Source organism: Oncorhynchus gorbuscha, unplaced genomic scaffold (genome assembly GCF_021184085.1).
Source record: "Oncorhynchus gorbuscha isolate QuinsamMale2020 ecotype Even-year unplaced genomic scaffold, OgorEven_v1.0 Un_scaffold_383, whole genome shotgun sequence".
Taxonomy (NCBI): Eukaryota; Metazoa; Chordata; class Actinopteri; order Salmoniformes; family Salmonidae; genus Oncorhynchus; species Oncorhynchus gorbuscha.
In genome coordinates, this window is record NW_025745232.1 from 27,501 (window position 1) to 42,884 (window position 15,384).

Below are 15,384 nucleotides of genomic sequence, written 5' to 3' on the forward strand. Positions count from 1 at the left end.
GTCCAAGGCTACCTGGCTATAATACTGGCTCGCTAGCATCGCTTCCATTCATGGTCAACGTTAGCTATTTAACATTGGCCTTCGACATCTATCTACATATTTAACTTCCATCCTCTCAGGCCAGGGGCACAACAAAGTATGAATTAATGGTTGGATCAGAATCGTTGTTATAATCATTAGCCAGTATGGATAATTGAGTAAAAATACAAATTGTATCTGAGCAAGAGAGGAGTTGCCATATTTTCCATTTTCCCATAATGTTATCAAGTGAATTAGCTAAGAAGGAATATCGACGTAGCTTGTAATGACGAAATGAGAAGCAAAATTCGGTTTTCGATCAAAATAATAATTTATTAGCAGCAAATGGAATTTGAATATGTCGCAAGAGAAAATAAGATTAGCTTTTATTAAACTCACCAGATGATTTTCCATCAATGGATGTCGATAAAACTCCTTTGACTGCTATGATTGTAAATCAATCCCTTTTGCGCATGTGCATAACTACAGATCAATCCGACAGGAGAGTTTGAGTGATGAAAGTTGGACAGAGGATCTCGAAATCTCTGAGCAAGAAACACTTGGACGAATTAAAAAAATAAAAACAAGTATATCTTCTGGCAATTGCGCGTTATTAGGCCTATGTGCCAAATGTGAAAAACACAAACTGTTATAAATGGTATATTTTGTGAGATTGACTTTTCTTATCAATAGGTTTATGTTCAAATCTGGGTTTTTCATTGTAGTCTAATTCAATTTTGCCATGGTTTGCTTAGCTAGATGCAGGTAGCCTATAGCCTCAGATAGGCCTAACATCTCATTTCAGATAGTAGCCGATGTAAACTGAAAGATTTAGCAGCATGGTTAGTTCAAATCGACAGACTTCAACATGGCCGTTAATAATGACATAATAACACAAAAACAACAACCATAAACTGACGTCATAGGCATTTGTTTAATTGGTTTGCCAGCTCCTGGTAGGTTAAACTAAGGGGCGAAAACTGACTTGTAATGACTCCGGTGATATCACCATTTCAACATATTTACAGTAGCCTTACAATGGCATATACATGAATAGGCTACTTGATGACAACGTATATAAATGTATCATTCTCCACATTTAATGTTAGTTTCATTGTGGATTTTTCTTCTTCTCCCATAACAGAAGCACAGAGGGCGTTCCATAACGTCCATTTCAAATTTCCACTTGTGCAGTGCTCCAGACCCAATAACTGAGTATGTGTAAAACCCTTCGCTTGATACAGTTTTCCTTCAAAGTAAAGTCGACATTATAGAATGCAGTTTAAACCACCACCGACCGAATGTAACTAATGCGCTTTAGTGCTAGTGCGCCAAAAGTAGTTTTCTAAAGTAGTTTTCTAGTGTTGATACGCATCAGTTAAAGCGGGTACTTTGATATGTTTTATTGAACAATGTGTTAGAAATATGTGTGAAGTTATCGCAATGTGCGCGCGCATGCTGCTATAGCTCTGCCTAGCGCTCTACACACACACACACACACACACACACACACACACACACACACACACACACACACACACACACACACACACACACACACACACACACACACACACACACACACACACACACACACACGGACCTCCCCACCACTCATTCAGCAACAGCCTGCCTCACTGCTTGATAGTCAGCAGCGGCAGGTCACAGTGAAATAAATATATAAATATATATTTTTTTAAATCAAGAGAAATGCCATTGCGGCGGATGTATAAAATAGAAGTAGCCCCAAAAAACCCGCGACATCGTACTCAAAGTAGCTACATTTCCCTTAACCGGCTGACATGGCAATCTTGCTTTTCGTAGCTCCGCTAGTCCGGATGGAACGCACCATCACAATCAAGGATTAGCTGTCGATTACCGATCAATCGAACTCAGAGCGGAAGTCGGAACTCAAAGCGGAAGTCGGAACTCAGAGCGGAAGTCGGAACTCAGAGCGGAAGTCGGAGAATGAACGATGACAAGAAGTTAGCTTGATATTAAAGAAACAAAAGCCCCCCAAAATAGCTATCGGAGAAGTGTTTACAACAGAACGATTAATGAACGTGTGTTTCTAGTAAATGTTTAAATATTTGTTCATCCAAAAGAGGGGATTAGGCATTTGAAGAAAAAAAGGTAACCAGAAATAATCAAGCTAACTAAATTAGCTTAAATGCTAGCAAACCCAAAAACCTGTCTAACTAGCTAGGTTACTAGCTTTTATTTTGTACAGCAACTAGGAAGCTAATATACATCTTTCAGTTTATTTTTTGGTGTCACTCATAAGATGTGATGTCACTTAGATGTACTGGCAGAAGTGTCAGACAACTTGCTAGTTTAGGTATCAGAGTAGCAGCTTGACGAGTGGGATACCATTATTAGCTACGTAAACCTAGCGAGCTAACGGAATGTGAAATGTGTGAACATCATAAAAAGCTATATGGTATGTGGACACCCAAACTAGGTCTAAACCATTGACATGTTGCTCGTTGTTCAGCCCATATATATACTGAGAAGTGTAACAACGTTGTGCATGTCTTTGAGGAGCTAATAATGCCGCTATATGTTGACTTAGAGGATGGACCCAACCCTAACATTGTGTTGCCTTGAGGTATATATTTTATGTCTTTCTGTAGCTAGTATCTAACGTTGTAATGTTGTATCAGGATGGACCCAGCCTTGTTGAGAGAGCGGGAGCTCTTTAAGAAGAGGGCTCTCTCTCAGCCCACGGTTGAGAAGAGACCTGCAGCCTCCGAGTCAGGCGGTTCCAAGAAGAAGAAGTCCAAAGCTGACAAGGAGGCCTCCGGGTCCAAACATGGCGCAGGTAAGACCAGGGGTGTATTCATTACGGCGATCCTGTTGTAAAACATTTAGCCTGTTGCGGAAAGGTTTCCATTGGGGTGTATTCATTACGGCGATCCTGTTGTAAAACATTTAGCCTGTTGCGAAAAGGTTTCCATTGGGGTGTATCCATTACGGCGATCCTGTTGCAAAACATTTCGTCTGTTGCGAAAAGGTTTCCATTTACTCCAAGTAGAAAACATTTTTCAAAGGAAAAATAGTTTTAAATTGGACAAATTAAGGCAGGTCCAAAAAAAAAAACAGTTTGTTTTTCTTACATTGTTTATTCATCATCGTCATCATCATCATTTTAGGCAAGTGAAATAACACCATGTGCTCAATGCAAGTATGTTATGTTATTTACATCGGTGTGTGTACAGGTGCCCCCCCCCCCTTCTAGAGAGAGTAGTATCATGGCCACTTGGCTGTTGGTGAGTGGTGACATTATGACAGGCATTTTACATTTAAGTAATTTAGCAGACGCTCTTATCCAGAGCGACTGTTGATTACATCGTTACGACACAGCAAGTTGTGAACATTTTTTGGTCAAATGGATGAGGACTTCACTACAATGGCAGTCAAAGCATTGGGGAATTAAAACCATCTGTAAATTACATTCAAATGTGGGACGTCTTCTGTGGTAGCTGGGTCTTTTGGTGACATTTTAAAGTAACTGTCCAGTGATAACAGAATATTAACTTTAAAAGTTAGCTTAACTCGTAATGAGGATGAGGTCATCATCGTGAGCAGGATGAGATGGTCCAATCAGCGGTCTGCTCCATTAATATTTCTAATAACCAGTACACGCCCACACCATTCCAACACACACAACCTGCTTTTTAACATAACACTAATTACTTTTTTTTGGGGGGGGGGGCTTTCATAGAAATCTGGAAACACTACGACAGTTAATTAAATGTTTGGTCATCTTGGTCGTTGACTTTGGGGGACTTCCTTGCTCTGTAGGGTCCTAGAGGGTTGGCTATCATTGTGGATCTCCTCTGTGTCTTTAGCTGTCTCGAATGGTATGTCTTGTACTTACAATGTGGTGATGGATGAAGATGCTAAACATCCGTCGAATAATAGACTTGTCAAAACCCTGGACTTGGCAAAGGAGAGCTCTTCTTCTCTCCTGCCTTCCCTGCTGACGTGCTTTGAATAGATAACACCACCATTCCATACACACACACACACAATCTCACACATACGAAGGTGCAGTCTCACTGTTCTCAAACTGTGAACACACAGCACAGTCAGTCTCGGGTTCAGATTCAGGGTCAACGATCATGACCTAACTTCCTGCTTGGCCCTGGTCACTGTGGCAACGACCCCTTTAACCCCCTTACACCACCTCGGTTTGTGACCCCGTGGGACTGTGGATCTTCTCCACCATGTTGTGGAAGGGACCTTCCTCCTCCATCAGGTCACGATGGGTCTTCCCCTGCATGAGAAGGAAAACCCATAGTTTAGGTTATTACAATGGGTTTAGGTTAGATCCAGGTTATTACAATGGGTTTAGGTTAGATCCAGGTGATTACAATGGGTTTAGGTTAGATCCAGGTGATTACAATGGGTTTAGGTTAGATCCAGGTGATTACAATGGGTTTAGGTTAGACCCAGGTGATTACAATGGGTTTAGGTTAGACCCAGGTTATTACAATGGGTTTAGGTTAGACCCAGGTTATTACAATGGGTTTAGGTTAGACCCAGGTTATTACAATGGGTTTAGGTTAGATCCAGGTGATTACAATGGGTTTAGGTTAGATCCAGGTGATTTCAATGGGTTTAGGTTAGACCCAGGTGATTACAATGGGTTTAGGTTAGACCCAGGTGATTACAATGGGTTTAGGTTAGACCCAGGTTATTACAATGGGTTTAGGTTAGACCCAGGTTATTACAATGGGTTTAGGTTAGACCCAGGTTATTACAATGGGTTTAGGTTAGACCCAGGTTATTACAATGGGTTTAGGTTAGATCCAGGTTATATTAACAGGCCTGGTCTAACCCTGGAACAGCTACAGTATAGTAACAGGCCTGGTCTAACCCTGGAACAGCTATAGTATAGTAACAGGCCTGGTCTAACCCTGGAACAGCTATAGTATAGTAACCTGGTCTAACCCTGGAACAGCTACAGTATAGTAACCTGGTCTAACCCTGGAACAGCTACAGTATATTAACAGGCCTGGTCTAACCCTGGAACAGCTACAGTATAGTAACCTGGTCTAACCCTGGAACAGCTATAGTATAATAACAGGCCTGGTCTAACCCTGGAACAGCTATAGTATAGTAACCTGGTCTAACCCTGGAACAGCTACAGTATAATAACAGGCCTGGTCTAACCCTGGAACAGCTACAGTATAATAACAGGCCTGGTCTAACCCTGGAACAGCTACAGTATAGTAACCTGGTCTAACCCTGGAACAGCTACAGTATAGTAACCTGGTCTAACCCTGGAACAGCTAGAGTATAGTAACAGGCCTGGTCTAACCCTGGAACAGCTACAGTATAATAACAGGCCTGGTCTAACCCTGGAACAGCTACAGTATAGTAACAGGCCTGGTCTAACCCTGGAACAGCTACAGTATAATAACAGGCCTGGTCTAACCCTGGAACAGCTACAGTATAGTAACCTGGTCTAACCCTGGAACAGCTACAGTATAGTAACAGGCCTGGTCTAACCCTGGAACAGCTACAGTATAATAACAGGCCTGGTCTAACCCTGGAACAGCTACAGTATAGTAACCTGGTCTAACCCTGGAACAGCTACAGTATAGTAACAGGCCTGGTCTAACCCTGGAACAGCTATAGTATAGTAACCTGGTCTAACCCTGGAACAGCTATAGTATAGTAACAGGCCTGGTCTAACCCTGGAACAGCTATAGTATAATAACAGGCCTGGTCTAACCCTGGAACAGCTATAGTATAATAACAGGCCTGGTCTAACCCTGGAACAGCTATAGTATAGTAACAGGCCTGGTCTAACCCTGGAACAGCTATAGTATAGTAACAGGCCTGGTCTAACCCTGGAACAGCTACAGTATAGTAACAGGCCTGGTCTAACCCTGGAACAGCTACAGTATAGTAACAGGCCTGGTCTAACCCTGGAACAGCTACAGTATAGTAACCTGGTCTAACCCTGGAACAGCTATAGTATAGTAACAGGCCTAGTCTAACCCTGGAACAGCTACAGTATAGTAACCTGGTCTAACCCTGGAACAGCTACAGTATAGTAACAGGCCTAGTCTCACCTTGACACAGCAGCCACAGTCCAGCAGCTCGTAGAGGAAGGCCAGAGCTGCCAGGGAGACCACTGTGATGATGAAGAGGAGGAGGATGACGAAGCACGCTATGTTCCAGCCGTCGTGGAACGGGTACACCTCCTGAACCTGCAGGGAAACCTGGGACAGCGGGGCGGCGTCAGGGAGCCACGGGAGAGAGGTGGTGTTGAGACGGTCCATGTTGTTTCACCTGGGAGAGAAATGATAGAGGAAGACATGGTTGGTTTGTTCCTGGAGAGGTTTGAGAGTCCTGCTGGTGTTGACAGTCCAATGGTCGGTAGAGAAAGAGAGAGATGATAGTGTTGTTTTGTGTTGGTGCTGTGACCTGAGGGAGAGAGACAGAACCTCTAAACACAGAGTTCTGGTACTGTGACCTGGAGGGAGGTAGACAGAACCTCTATACACAGAGTTCTGGTACTGTGACAGGGAGGGAGAGACAGAACCTCTAAACACAGAGTTCTGGTGCTGTGACCTGGAGGGAGAGACAGAACCTCTAAACACAGAGTTCTGGTACTGTGACCTGGAGGGAGAGAGAGACAGAACCTCTAAACACAGAGTTCTGGTACTGTGACCTGGAGGGAGAGAGACAGAACCTCTAAACACAGAGTTCTGGTACTGTGACCTGGAGGGAGAGAGACAGAACCTCTAAACACAGAGTTCTGGTACTGTGACCTGGAGGGAGAGAGACAGAACCTCTAAACACAGAGTTCTGGTACTGTGACCTGGAGGGAGAGAGACAGAACCTCTAAACTCAGAGTTCTGGTACTGTGACCTGGAGGGAGAGAGAGACAGAACCTCTATACACAGTATACACTTACTCCATCAGGACACAATCTCCTGGGGTGCAGAGCGCCTTCCTGCTTACACACGCACGCACGCACGCACGCACGCACGCACGCACGCACGCACGCACGCACGCACGCACGCACACACACACACACACACACACACACACACACACACACACACACACACACACACACACACACACACACACACACACACACACACACACACACACACACACACACACACACACACACACACACACACACACACACACACACACACACACACACACACACACACGCCAGGAGCAGTGAGAGCGACTGTGCTGACTGACCCAGTTTGGTTGAGTGAACCAGAGAGAGACTGAGGGGAAATGGGGCTTGTCCTGAGTACTGCTCTACAGACACTGTTATCAGATGTGTGTGTGACCGACTAGGCTATGGTTATCGGATGTGTGTATGTGTTTAGCAGTGAGTCACTCTACCTCTCCTCTCCTGTGGTAGAGCCCACTGTCATCATCTGCTCTGAGTATCTTTACTGGTGACTGATGACTGACTCACAGTATGTTACATAGTGTTAGTGTAACCCGATACAGGCCTGTCATTAGTCAGAGGACAGCATGTCTATTATATACAGTTCTATGTTACATAGTGTTGTTAGTGTAACCTGATACAGGCCTGTCATTAGTCAGAGGACAGCATGTCTATTATATACAGTTCTATGTTACATAGTGCTGTTAGTGTAACCTGATACAGGCCTGTCATTAGTTAGAGGACAGCATGTCTATTATATACAGTTCTATGTTACATAGTGCTGTTAGTGTAACCCGATACAGGCCTGTCATTAGTCAGAGGACAGCATGTCTATTATATACAGTTCTATGTTACATAGTGCTGTTAGTGTAACCTGATACAGGCCTGTCATTAGTCAGAGGACAGCATGTCTATTATATACAGTTCTATGTTACATAGTGTTAGTGTAACCCGATACAGGCCTGTCATTAGTCAGAGGACAGCATGTCTATTATATACAGTTCTATGTTACATAGTGCTGTTAGTGTAACCTGATACAGGCCTGTCATTAGTCAGAGGACAGCATGTCTATTATATACAGTTCTATGTTACATAGTGCTGTTAGTGTAACCCGATACAGGCCTGTCATTAGTCAGAGGACAGCATGTCTATTATATACAGTTCTATGTTACATAGTGCTGTTAGTGTAACCTGATACAGGCCTGTCATTAGTCAGAGGACAGCATGTCTATTATATACAGTTCTATGTTACATAGTGTTAGTGTAACCCGATACAGGCCTGTCATTAGTCAGAGGACAGCATGTCTATTATATACAGTTCTATGTTACATAGTGCTGTTAGTGTAACCTGATACAGGCCTGTCATTAGTCAGAGGACAGCATGTCTATTATATACAGTTCTATGTTACATAGTGCTGTTAGTGTAACCCGATACAGGCCTGTCATTAGTCAGAGGACAGCATGTCTATTATATACAGTTCTATGTTACATAGTGTTAGCAGACCACAGTCATCTCCTGACTGTTAGTCTAGTTACCCTGAACACAATGGCTCGGTCTCTGATGAAGTCAATGAGATCATGTGTTTATTAGGATCCCCATTAGCTGTCGTCATCTAATGAGATGTGAAGTAGCCAATAGGTCTTCAACTGTTTTCATGTTGCTATGGAAGTAGCCAATAGGCCTTCAACTGTTTTAATGTTGCTATGGAAGTAGCCAATAGGCCTTCAACTGTTTTAATGTTGCTATGGAAGTAGCCAATAGGCCTTCAACTTTAATCAGACTGTTTTCATGTTGCTATGGAAGTAGCCAATAGGCCTTCAACTGTTTTAATGTTGCTATGGAAGTAGCCAATAGGCCTTCAACTTTAATCAGACTGTTTTCATGTTGCTATGGAAGTAGCCAATAGGCCTTCAACTGTTTTAATGTTGCTATGGAAGTAGCCAATAGGCCTTCAACTGTTTTAATGTTGCTATGGAAGTAGCCAATAGGCCTTCACCTTTAATCAGACTGTTTTCATGTTGCTATGGAAGTAGCCAATAGGCCTTCAACTTTAATCAGACTGTTTTCATGTTGCTATGGAAGTAGCCAATAGGCCTTCAACTGTTTTCATGTTGCTATGGAAGTAGCCAATAGGCCTTCAACTGTTTTAATGTTGCTATGGAAGTAGCCAATAGGCCTTCAACTGTTTTAATGTTGCTATGGAAGTAGCCAATAGGCCTTCAACTGTTTTAATGTTGCTATGGAAGTAGCCAATAGGCCTTCAACTTTAATCAGACTGTTTTCATGTTGCTATGTGAAGTAGCCAATAGGCCTTCAACTGTTTTAATGTTGCTATGGAAGTAGCCAATAGGCCTTCAACTTTAATCAGACTGTTTTCATGTTGCTATGGAAGTAGCCAATAGGCCTTCAACTGTTTTAATGTTGCTATGTAGTAGAGGCTATTGATAGTCCACATTAGTAACACTGTCATAGTAACTGAAGGTCTCGCTCTCTGGGGAAAATACTGTAATTCTACTGTAATACTTCCTGTGTGAAAGTGTCGTCTAATTGGGTTATTGGAGGTTCTGTTGGCTGATGTTGATGGAGGGAGAGAAGTGAAGGAACAGAGGGATATCATTCTTTATCTATTATGAACTGATACATCCTCTACCCACACCACACTACCATAGCCTAGTACCCCAGAACTACACCTCTCTCTGTTCCTCCCTACCGTTACCCCCCCACCCCTACCCCTCCTATCTCTCCTCCCCCTCTCCACACCCTCCCTCCCTCCCTCTCCACCCCTACCCCCGTCCCCTCCTCCCTCCCTCCCTCTCCACCCCTACCCCGTCCTCTCCTCCCTCCCTCCCTCTCCACCCCTACCCCGTCCTCTCCTCCCTCCCTCTCCACCCCTACCCCGTCCTCCCTCCCTCCCTCCCTCTCCACCCCTACCCCCTCCTCTCTCTCTCTCCTCCGTCCCTCTCCACCCCTACCCCCTCCTCTCTCTCTCTCCTCCGTCCCTCTCCACCCCCTACCCCCTCCTCTCTCTCCTCCCTCCCTCTCCACCACTACCCCCTCCTCTCTCTCCTCCCTCCCTCCCTCTCCACCACTACCCCTCCTCTCTCTCCCTCTCTCCCTCTCCACCACTACCCCCTCCTCTCTCTCCTCCCTCCCTCTCCACCCCTACCCCCTCCTCTCCTCCCTCCCTCTCCACCCCTCCCCTCCTCTCTCCCTCTCTCCCTCCCTCTCCACCACTACCCCTACTCTCTCTCCACCACTACCCCCTCCTCCCTCTCCTCCCTCCCTCCCTCCCTCTCCACCCCCCTACCCCTCCTCTCTCCTCCCTCCCTCTCCACCACTACCCCCTCCTCTCTCCTCCCTCCCTCTCCACCACTACCCCTCCCTCTCTCCCTCCCTCCCTCTCCACCCCTACCCCCTCCTCCCTCCCTCCCTCTCTCTCCTCTCTCTCCTCCCTCCCTCCCTCTCCACCCCTACCCCCTCCTCTCTCTCTCTCCTCCCTCCCTCCCTCTCCACCACTACCCCTCCTCTCTCTCCTCTCTCTCCTCCCTCCCTCTCCACCCCTACCCCTCCTCTCCTCCCTCCCTCCCTCCCTCCCTCTCCACCCCTCCCTCCCTCCCTCCCTCTCCACCCCTACCCCCCCTCTCCTCTCTCTCCTCCCTCCCTCTCCACCCCTACCCCCTCCTCTCCTCCCTCCCTCTCCACCCCTACCCTCTCCTCCCTCCCTCCCTCCCTCCTCTCCACCCCCTACCCCCTCCTCTCTCTCCCTCCCTCCCTCTCCACCCCCTACCCCCTCCTCTCTCTCCTCCCTCCCTCTCCCACCACTACCCCCTCCTCTCTCTCCTCCCTCCCTCTCCACCCCTACCCTCTCCTCCCTCCCTCCCTCCCTCTCCACCCCTACCCCTCCTATCTCTCCTCCCTCTCAAGCCCCCTCCCCTCCCTTTTCTGTTTGTTCTCCCTGAAGTGTTGTAGGACCCCAGACAGACTGAGGCAGAGCGGTGCCTCCTGCTGTGTCTGTCTGCAGGGGCTCCCACTGCCCCACCCCCTCCCTAATGTCTATACAGCCAAATCCACCCTAATTAAACCCTTTATAGAGTTTGTGTGCATGTGTCCTTACTGAAATCCTTACAGGAGAAGAAGCCCAGTCGTCTCTATGCCAGTCTGAATCACAACAACCTTACTGCCTGCTTGGCACCCTATTCCCTGTGGAGTTTGACCCAGGAACCGTCCTCTAGCAGCCTGCTTGGCACCCTATTCCCTGTGGAGTTTGACCCAGGAACCGTCCTCTAGCAGTCTGCTTGGCACCCTATTCCCTGTGGAGTTTGACCCAGGAACCGTCCTCTAGCAGCCTGCTTGGCACCCTATTCCCTGTGGAGTTTGACCCAGGAACCGTCCTCTAGCAGCCTGCTTGGCACCCTATTCCCTGTGGAGTTTGACCCAGGAACCGTCCTCTAGCAGCCTGCTTGGCACCCTATTCCCTGTGGAGTTTGACCCAGGAACCGTCCTCTAGCAGCCTAGTCTCTCTCCGTTCTGCTACAAAAACACTCATCCTTTAGTCTGACAGTCTATATTAACACTCATCCTATAGACTGACAGTCTATATTAACACACATCCTTTAGTCTGACAGTCTGCTACAAAAACACTCATCCTTTAGTCTGACAGTCTATATTAACACTCATCCTATAGTCTGACAGTCTATATTAACACTCATCCTTTAGTCTGACAGTCTATATTAACACTCATCCTTTAGTCTGACAGTCTATATTAACACTCATCCTTTAGACTGACAGTATGTTATATAGACACTCATCCTTTAGTCTGACAGTCAATATTAACACTCATCCTTTAGTCTGACAGTCTATATTAACACTCATCCTTTAGTCTGACAGTATGTTATATAGACACTCATCCTTGAGTCTGACAGTATGTTATATAGACACTCATCCTTTAGTCTGACAGTATGTTATATAAACACTCATCCTTTAGTCTGACAGTCAATATTAACACTCATCCTTTAGTCTGACAGTATGTTATATAGACACTCATCCTTGAGTCTGACAGTATGTTATATAGACACTCATCCTTTAGTCTGACAGTATGTTATATAGACACTCATCCTTTAGTCTGACAGTATGTTATATAGACACTCATCCTTTAGTCTGACAGTCTGCTACAAAAACACTCATCCATAACCCATAGGCTGGGCTCCCATCTGCCTGTCTGCCTGTCTGCCTGTCTGCCTGTCTGTCTGTCTGTCTGTCTGTCTGTCTGTCTGTCTGTCTGTCTGTCTGTCTGTCTGTCTGTCTGTCTGTCTGTCTGTCTGTCTGTCTGTCTGTCTGTCTGTCTGTCTGCTCACAGCGTAACCCATAGGCTGGGCTCCCGTCTGTCTGCTCACAGCGTAACCCATAGGCTGGGCTCCCGTCTGTCTGTCTGCTCACAGCGTAACCCATAGGCTGGGCTCCTGTCTGTCTGTCTGTCTGCTCACAGCCTAACCCATAGGCTGGGCTCCTGTCTGTCTGTCCTCTGGTGATGATAAACCTTTTACCGTTTATAATGTAGTGCTATTACCCAGAATGCTGTAGGGATGGAAGGTAAACCCTCCTCTTATGAAAGCAATCACAGATACAACGTAGGCTTCATAGGATGGATTAGGCTAGTAGATATACACTACACACTACACACACACACACACTACACACACACTACACACACACACACACAGACTACACACACACACTACACTACACACACACGCACACGCACACATACACATACACACACACACACACGCGCCTTGTCCTGAGACATGGCTGTAGCAGGCAAGCATGCACCCAGACTGCAGATCTGCCAGTGTGTCCACACACACACACACACACACACACACACACACACACACACACACACACACACACACACACACACACACACACACACACACACACACACACACACACACACACACACACACACACACACACACACACACACACACACACACACACACACACACACACACACTAACCGTCGTTGTGTCAGGGAAATATGCAGACTCACCTGTGTAGCTTTATACTGTGGGGTGGATGGAAAGGATTCAGGCAAAAGATGCTCTCGCTCTCCCTTCCCCCACTCTGTCTCTCTCTCTTCCTCTCTCTCTCTCGCTCTCTCTCTTCCTCTCTCTCTCGCTCTCTCTCTTCCTCTCTCTCTCTCTGTCTCTCTCTCTGTCTTCCTCTCTCTGTCTCTCTCTCTCTTCCTCTCTCTCTCGCTCTCTCTCTTCCTCTCTCTCTGTCTCTCTCTCTGTCTTCCTCTCTCTGTCTCTCTCTCTCTTCCTCTCTCTCTCGCTCTCTCTCTTCCTCTCTCTCTCTCTCTCTCTCTCTCTGTCTTCCTCTCTCTGTCTCTCTCTGTGTCTCTCTCTCCTCCCTGCCACTCCTTGCAGTTCTGCTCGTCTTCCCCACACAAGGCACAGCCTGTGCTCAGACCTTACCACTCTACCAATGGCTAAGCTCACCCTCGTTTCTCCCCTCTCTATTTGCCAAATCTTCTCAGATGCAATGAATGCCCCGCCTTCTCATTAGCACCCAGCAGCAGCTCCCGCCCACGTGATGAATCATTTAGTGAGTCACAACAACAGGCCGCTCTGATTGGCTGGTCTCCAGAAACAGGATCTCACAGCTGAAGCCACAGACACAGAGCCACTAGAGTAGGGCCTGAAACGGAAGCCTAGCTAGTGCCCTTATACCCCCTAGCTAGTGCCCTTATACCCCCTAGCTAGTGCCCTGATACCCCCTAGCTAGTGCCCTGATACCCCCTAGCTAGTGCCCTGATACCCCCTAACTAGTGCCCTTATACCCCCTAGCTAGTGCCCTTATACCCCTAGCTAGTGCCCTGATACCCCCTAGCTAGTGCCCTGATACCCCTAACTAGTGCCCTTATACCCCCTAGCTAGTGCCCTTATACCCCTAGCTAGTGCCCTGATACCCCCTAGCTAGTGCCCTTATACCCCTAGCTAGTGCCCTTATACCCCCTAGCTAGTGCCCTTATACCCCCTAGCTAGTGCCCTTATACCCCCTAGCTAGTGCCCTTATACCCCTAGCTAGTGCCCTTATACCCCTAGCTAGTGCCCTTATACCCCTAGCTAGTGCCCTTATACCCCTAGCTAGTGCCCTTATACCCCCTAGCTAGTGCCCTGATACCCCTAGCTAGTGCCATGATACCCCTAGCTAGTGCCATGATACCCCCTAGCTAGTGCCATGATACCCCCTAGCTAGTGCCATGATACCCCCTAGCTAGTGCCCTTATACCCCCTAGCTAGTGCCCTTATACCCCCTAGCTAGTGCCCTTATACCCCTAGCTAGTGCCCTGATACCCCTAGCTAGTGCCATGATACCCCTAGCTAGTGCCATGATACCCCCTAGCTAGTGCCCTGATACCCCTAGCTAGTGCCATGATACCCCTAGCTAGTGCCCTGATACCCCTAGCTAGTGCCCTGATACCCCTAGCTAGTGCCATGATACACCCTAGCTAGTGCCATGATACCCCTAGCTAGTGCCATGATACCCCCTAGCTAGTGCCCTGATACCCCTAGCTAGTGCCCTGATACCCCCTAGCTAGTGCCCTTATACCCCTATCTAGTGCCCTTATACCCCCTATCTAGTGCCCTGATACCCCTATCTAGTGCCCTTATACCCCCTATCTAGTGCCCTTATACCCCTATCTAGTGCCCTGATACCCCTATCTAGTGCCCTGATACCCCTATCTAGTGCCCTGATACCCCTAGCTAGTGCCCTTATACCCCCCCCCTAGCTAGTGCCCTGATATCCCCTATCTAGTGCCCTGATACCCCTAGCTAGTGCCCTTATACCCCTAGCTAGTGCCCTTATACCCCCTAGCTAGTGCCCTTATACCCCCTAGCTAGTGCCCTGATACCCCCTAGCTAGTGCCCTTATACCCCCCCTAGCTAGTGCCCTGATATCCCCTATCTAGTGCCCTGATACCCCTAGCTAGTGCCCTTATACCCCCTAGCTAGTGCCCTTATACCCCTAGCTAGTGCCCTTATACCCCCTAGCTAGTGCCCTGATACCCCCTAGCTAGTGCCCTTATACCCCCTAGCTAGTGCCCTTATACCCCTAGCTAGTGCCCTTATACCCCCTAGCTAGTGCCCTTATACCCCCTAGCTAGTGCCCTTATACCCCTAGCTAGTGCCCTTATACCCCCTAGCTAGTGCCCTTATACCCCCTAGCTAGTGCCCTGATACCCCTAGCTAGTGCCATGATACCCCTAGCTAGTGCCATGATACCCCTAGCTAGTGCCATGATACCCCTAGCTAGTGCCATGATACCCCCTAGCTAGTGCCCTGATACCCCCTAGCTAGTGCCATGATACCCCTAGCTAGTGCCCTTATACCCCTATCTAGTGCCCTTATACCCCTATCTA

The 15,384-nt window shown here is 47.2% G+C and overlaps 2 protein-coding genes across 3 annotated transcripts in view; one reads left to right on the top strand and one right to left on the bottom strand.

Moving 5' to 3' along the window:
- Nucleotides 1-1,981: 1,981 nt before the first annotated feature.
- LOC124018053 (general transcription factor IIE subunit 2-like) overlaps nucleotides 1,982-15,384 on the top strand; it is a 29,486-nt gene continuing 16,083 nt past the window's right edge. The window contains exons 1-2 of one of the 2 annotated variants that reach the window (XM_046333317.1): nucleotides 1,982-2,148; nucleotides 2,680-2,839. In XM_046333317.1, the coding sequence (XP_046189273.1) occupies nucleotides 2,683-2,839 (157 nt within the window). In that variant the 5' untranslated portion in view covers nucleotides 1,982-2,148; nucleotides 2,680-2,682. Of the gene's footprint in view, nucleotides 2,152-2,679; nucleotides 2,840-15,384 lie in introns of both variants that reach the window. The other variant, XM_046333316.1, reaches the window with a different exon arrangement.
- Nucleotides 3,938-6,398, bottom strand: LOC124018054 (small integral membrane protein 18-like). The gene is made up of 2 exons (XM_046333318.1): nucleotides 6,105-6,398; nucleotides 3,938-4,297 (listed from the first exon to the last, which is right to left on the bottom strand). The coding sequence occupies exons 1-2, from the start codon at nucleotides 6,312-6,314 to the stop codon at nucleotides 4,199-4,201; spliced, it is 309 nt and encodes a 102-aa protein (XP_046189274.1). The 5' UTR covers nucleotides 6,315-6,398; the 3' UTR covers nucleotides 3,938-4,198.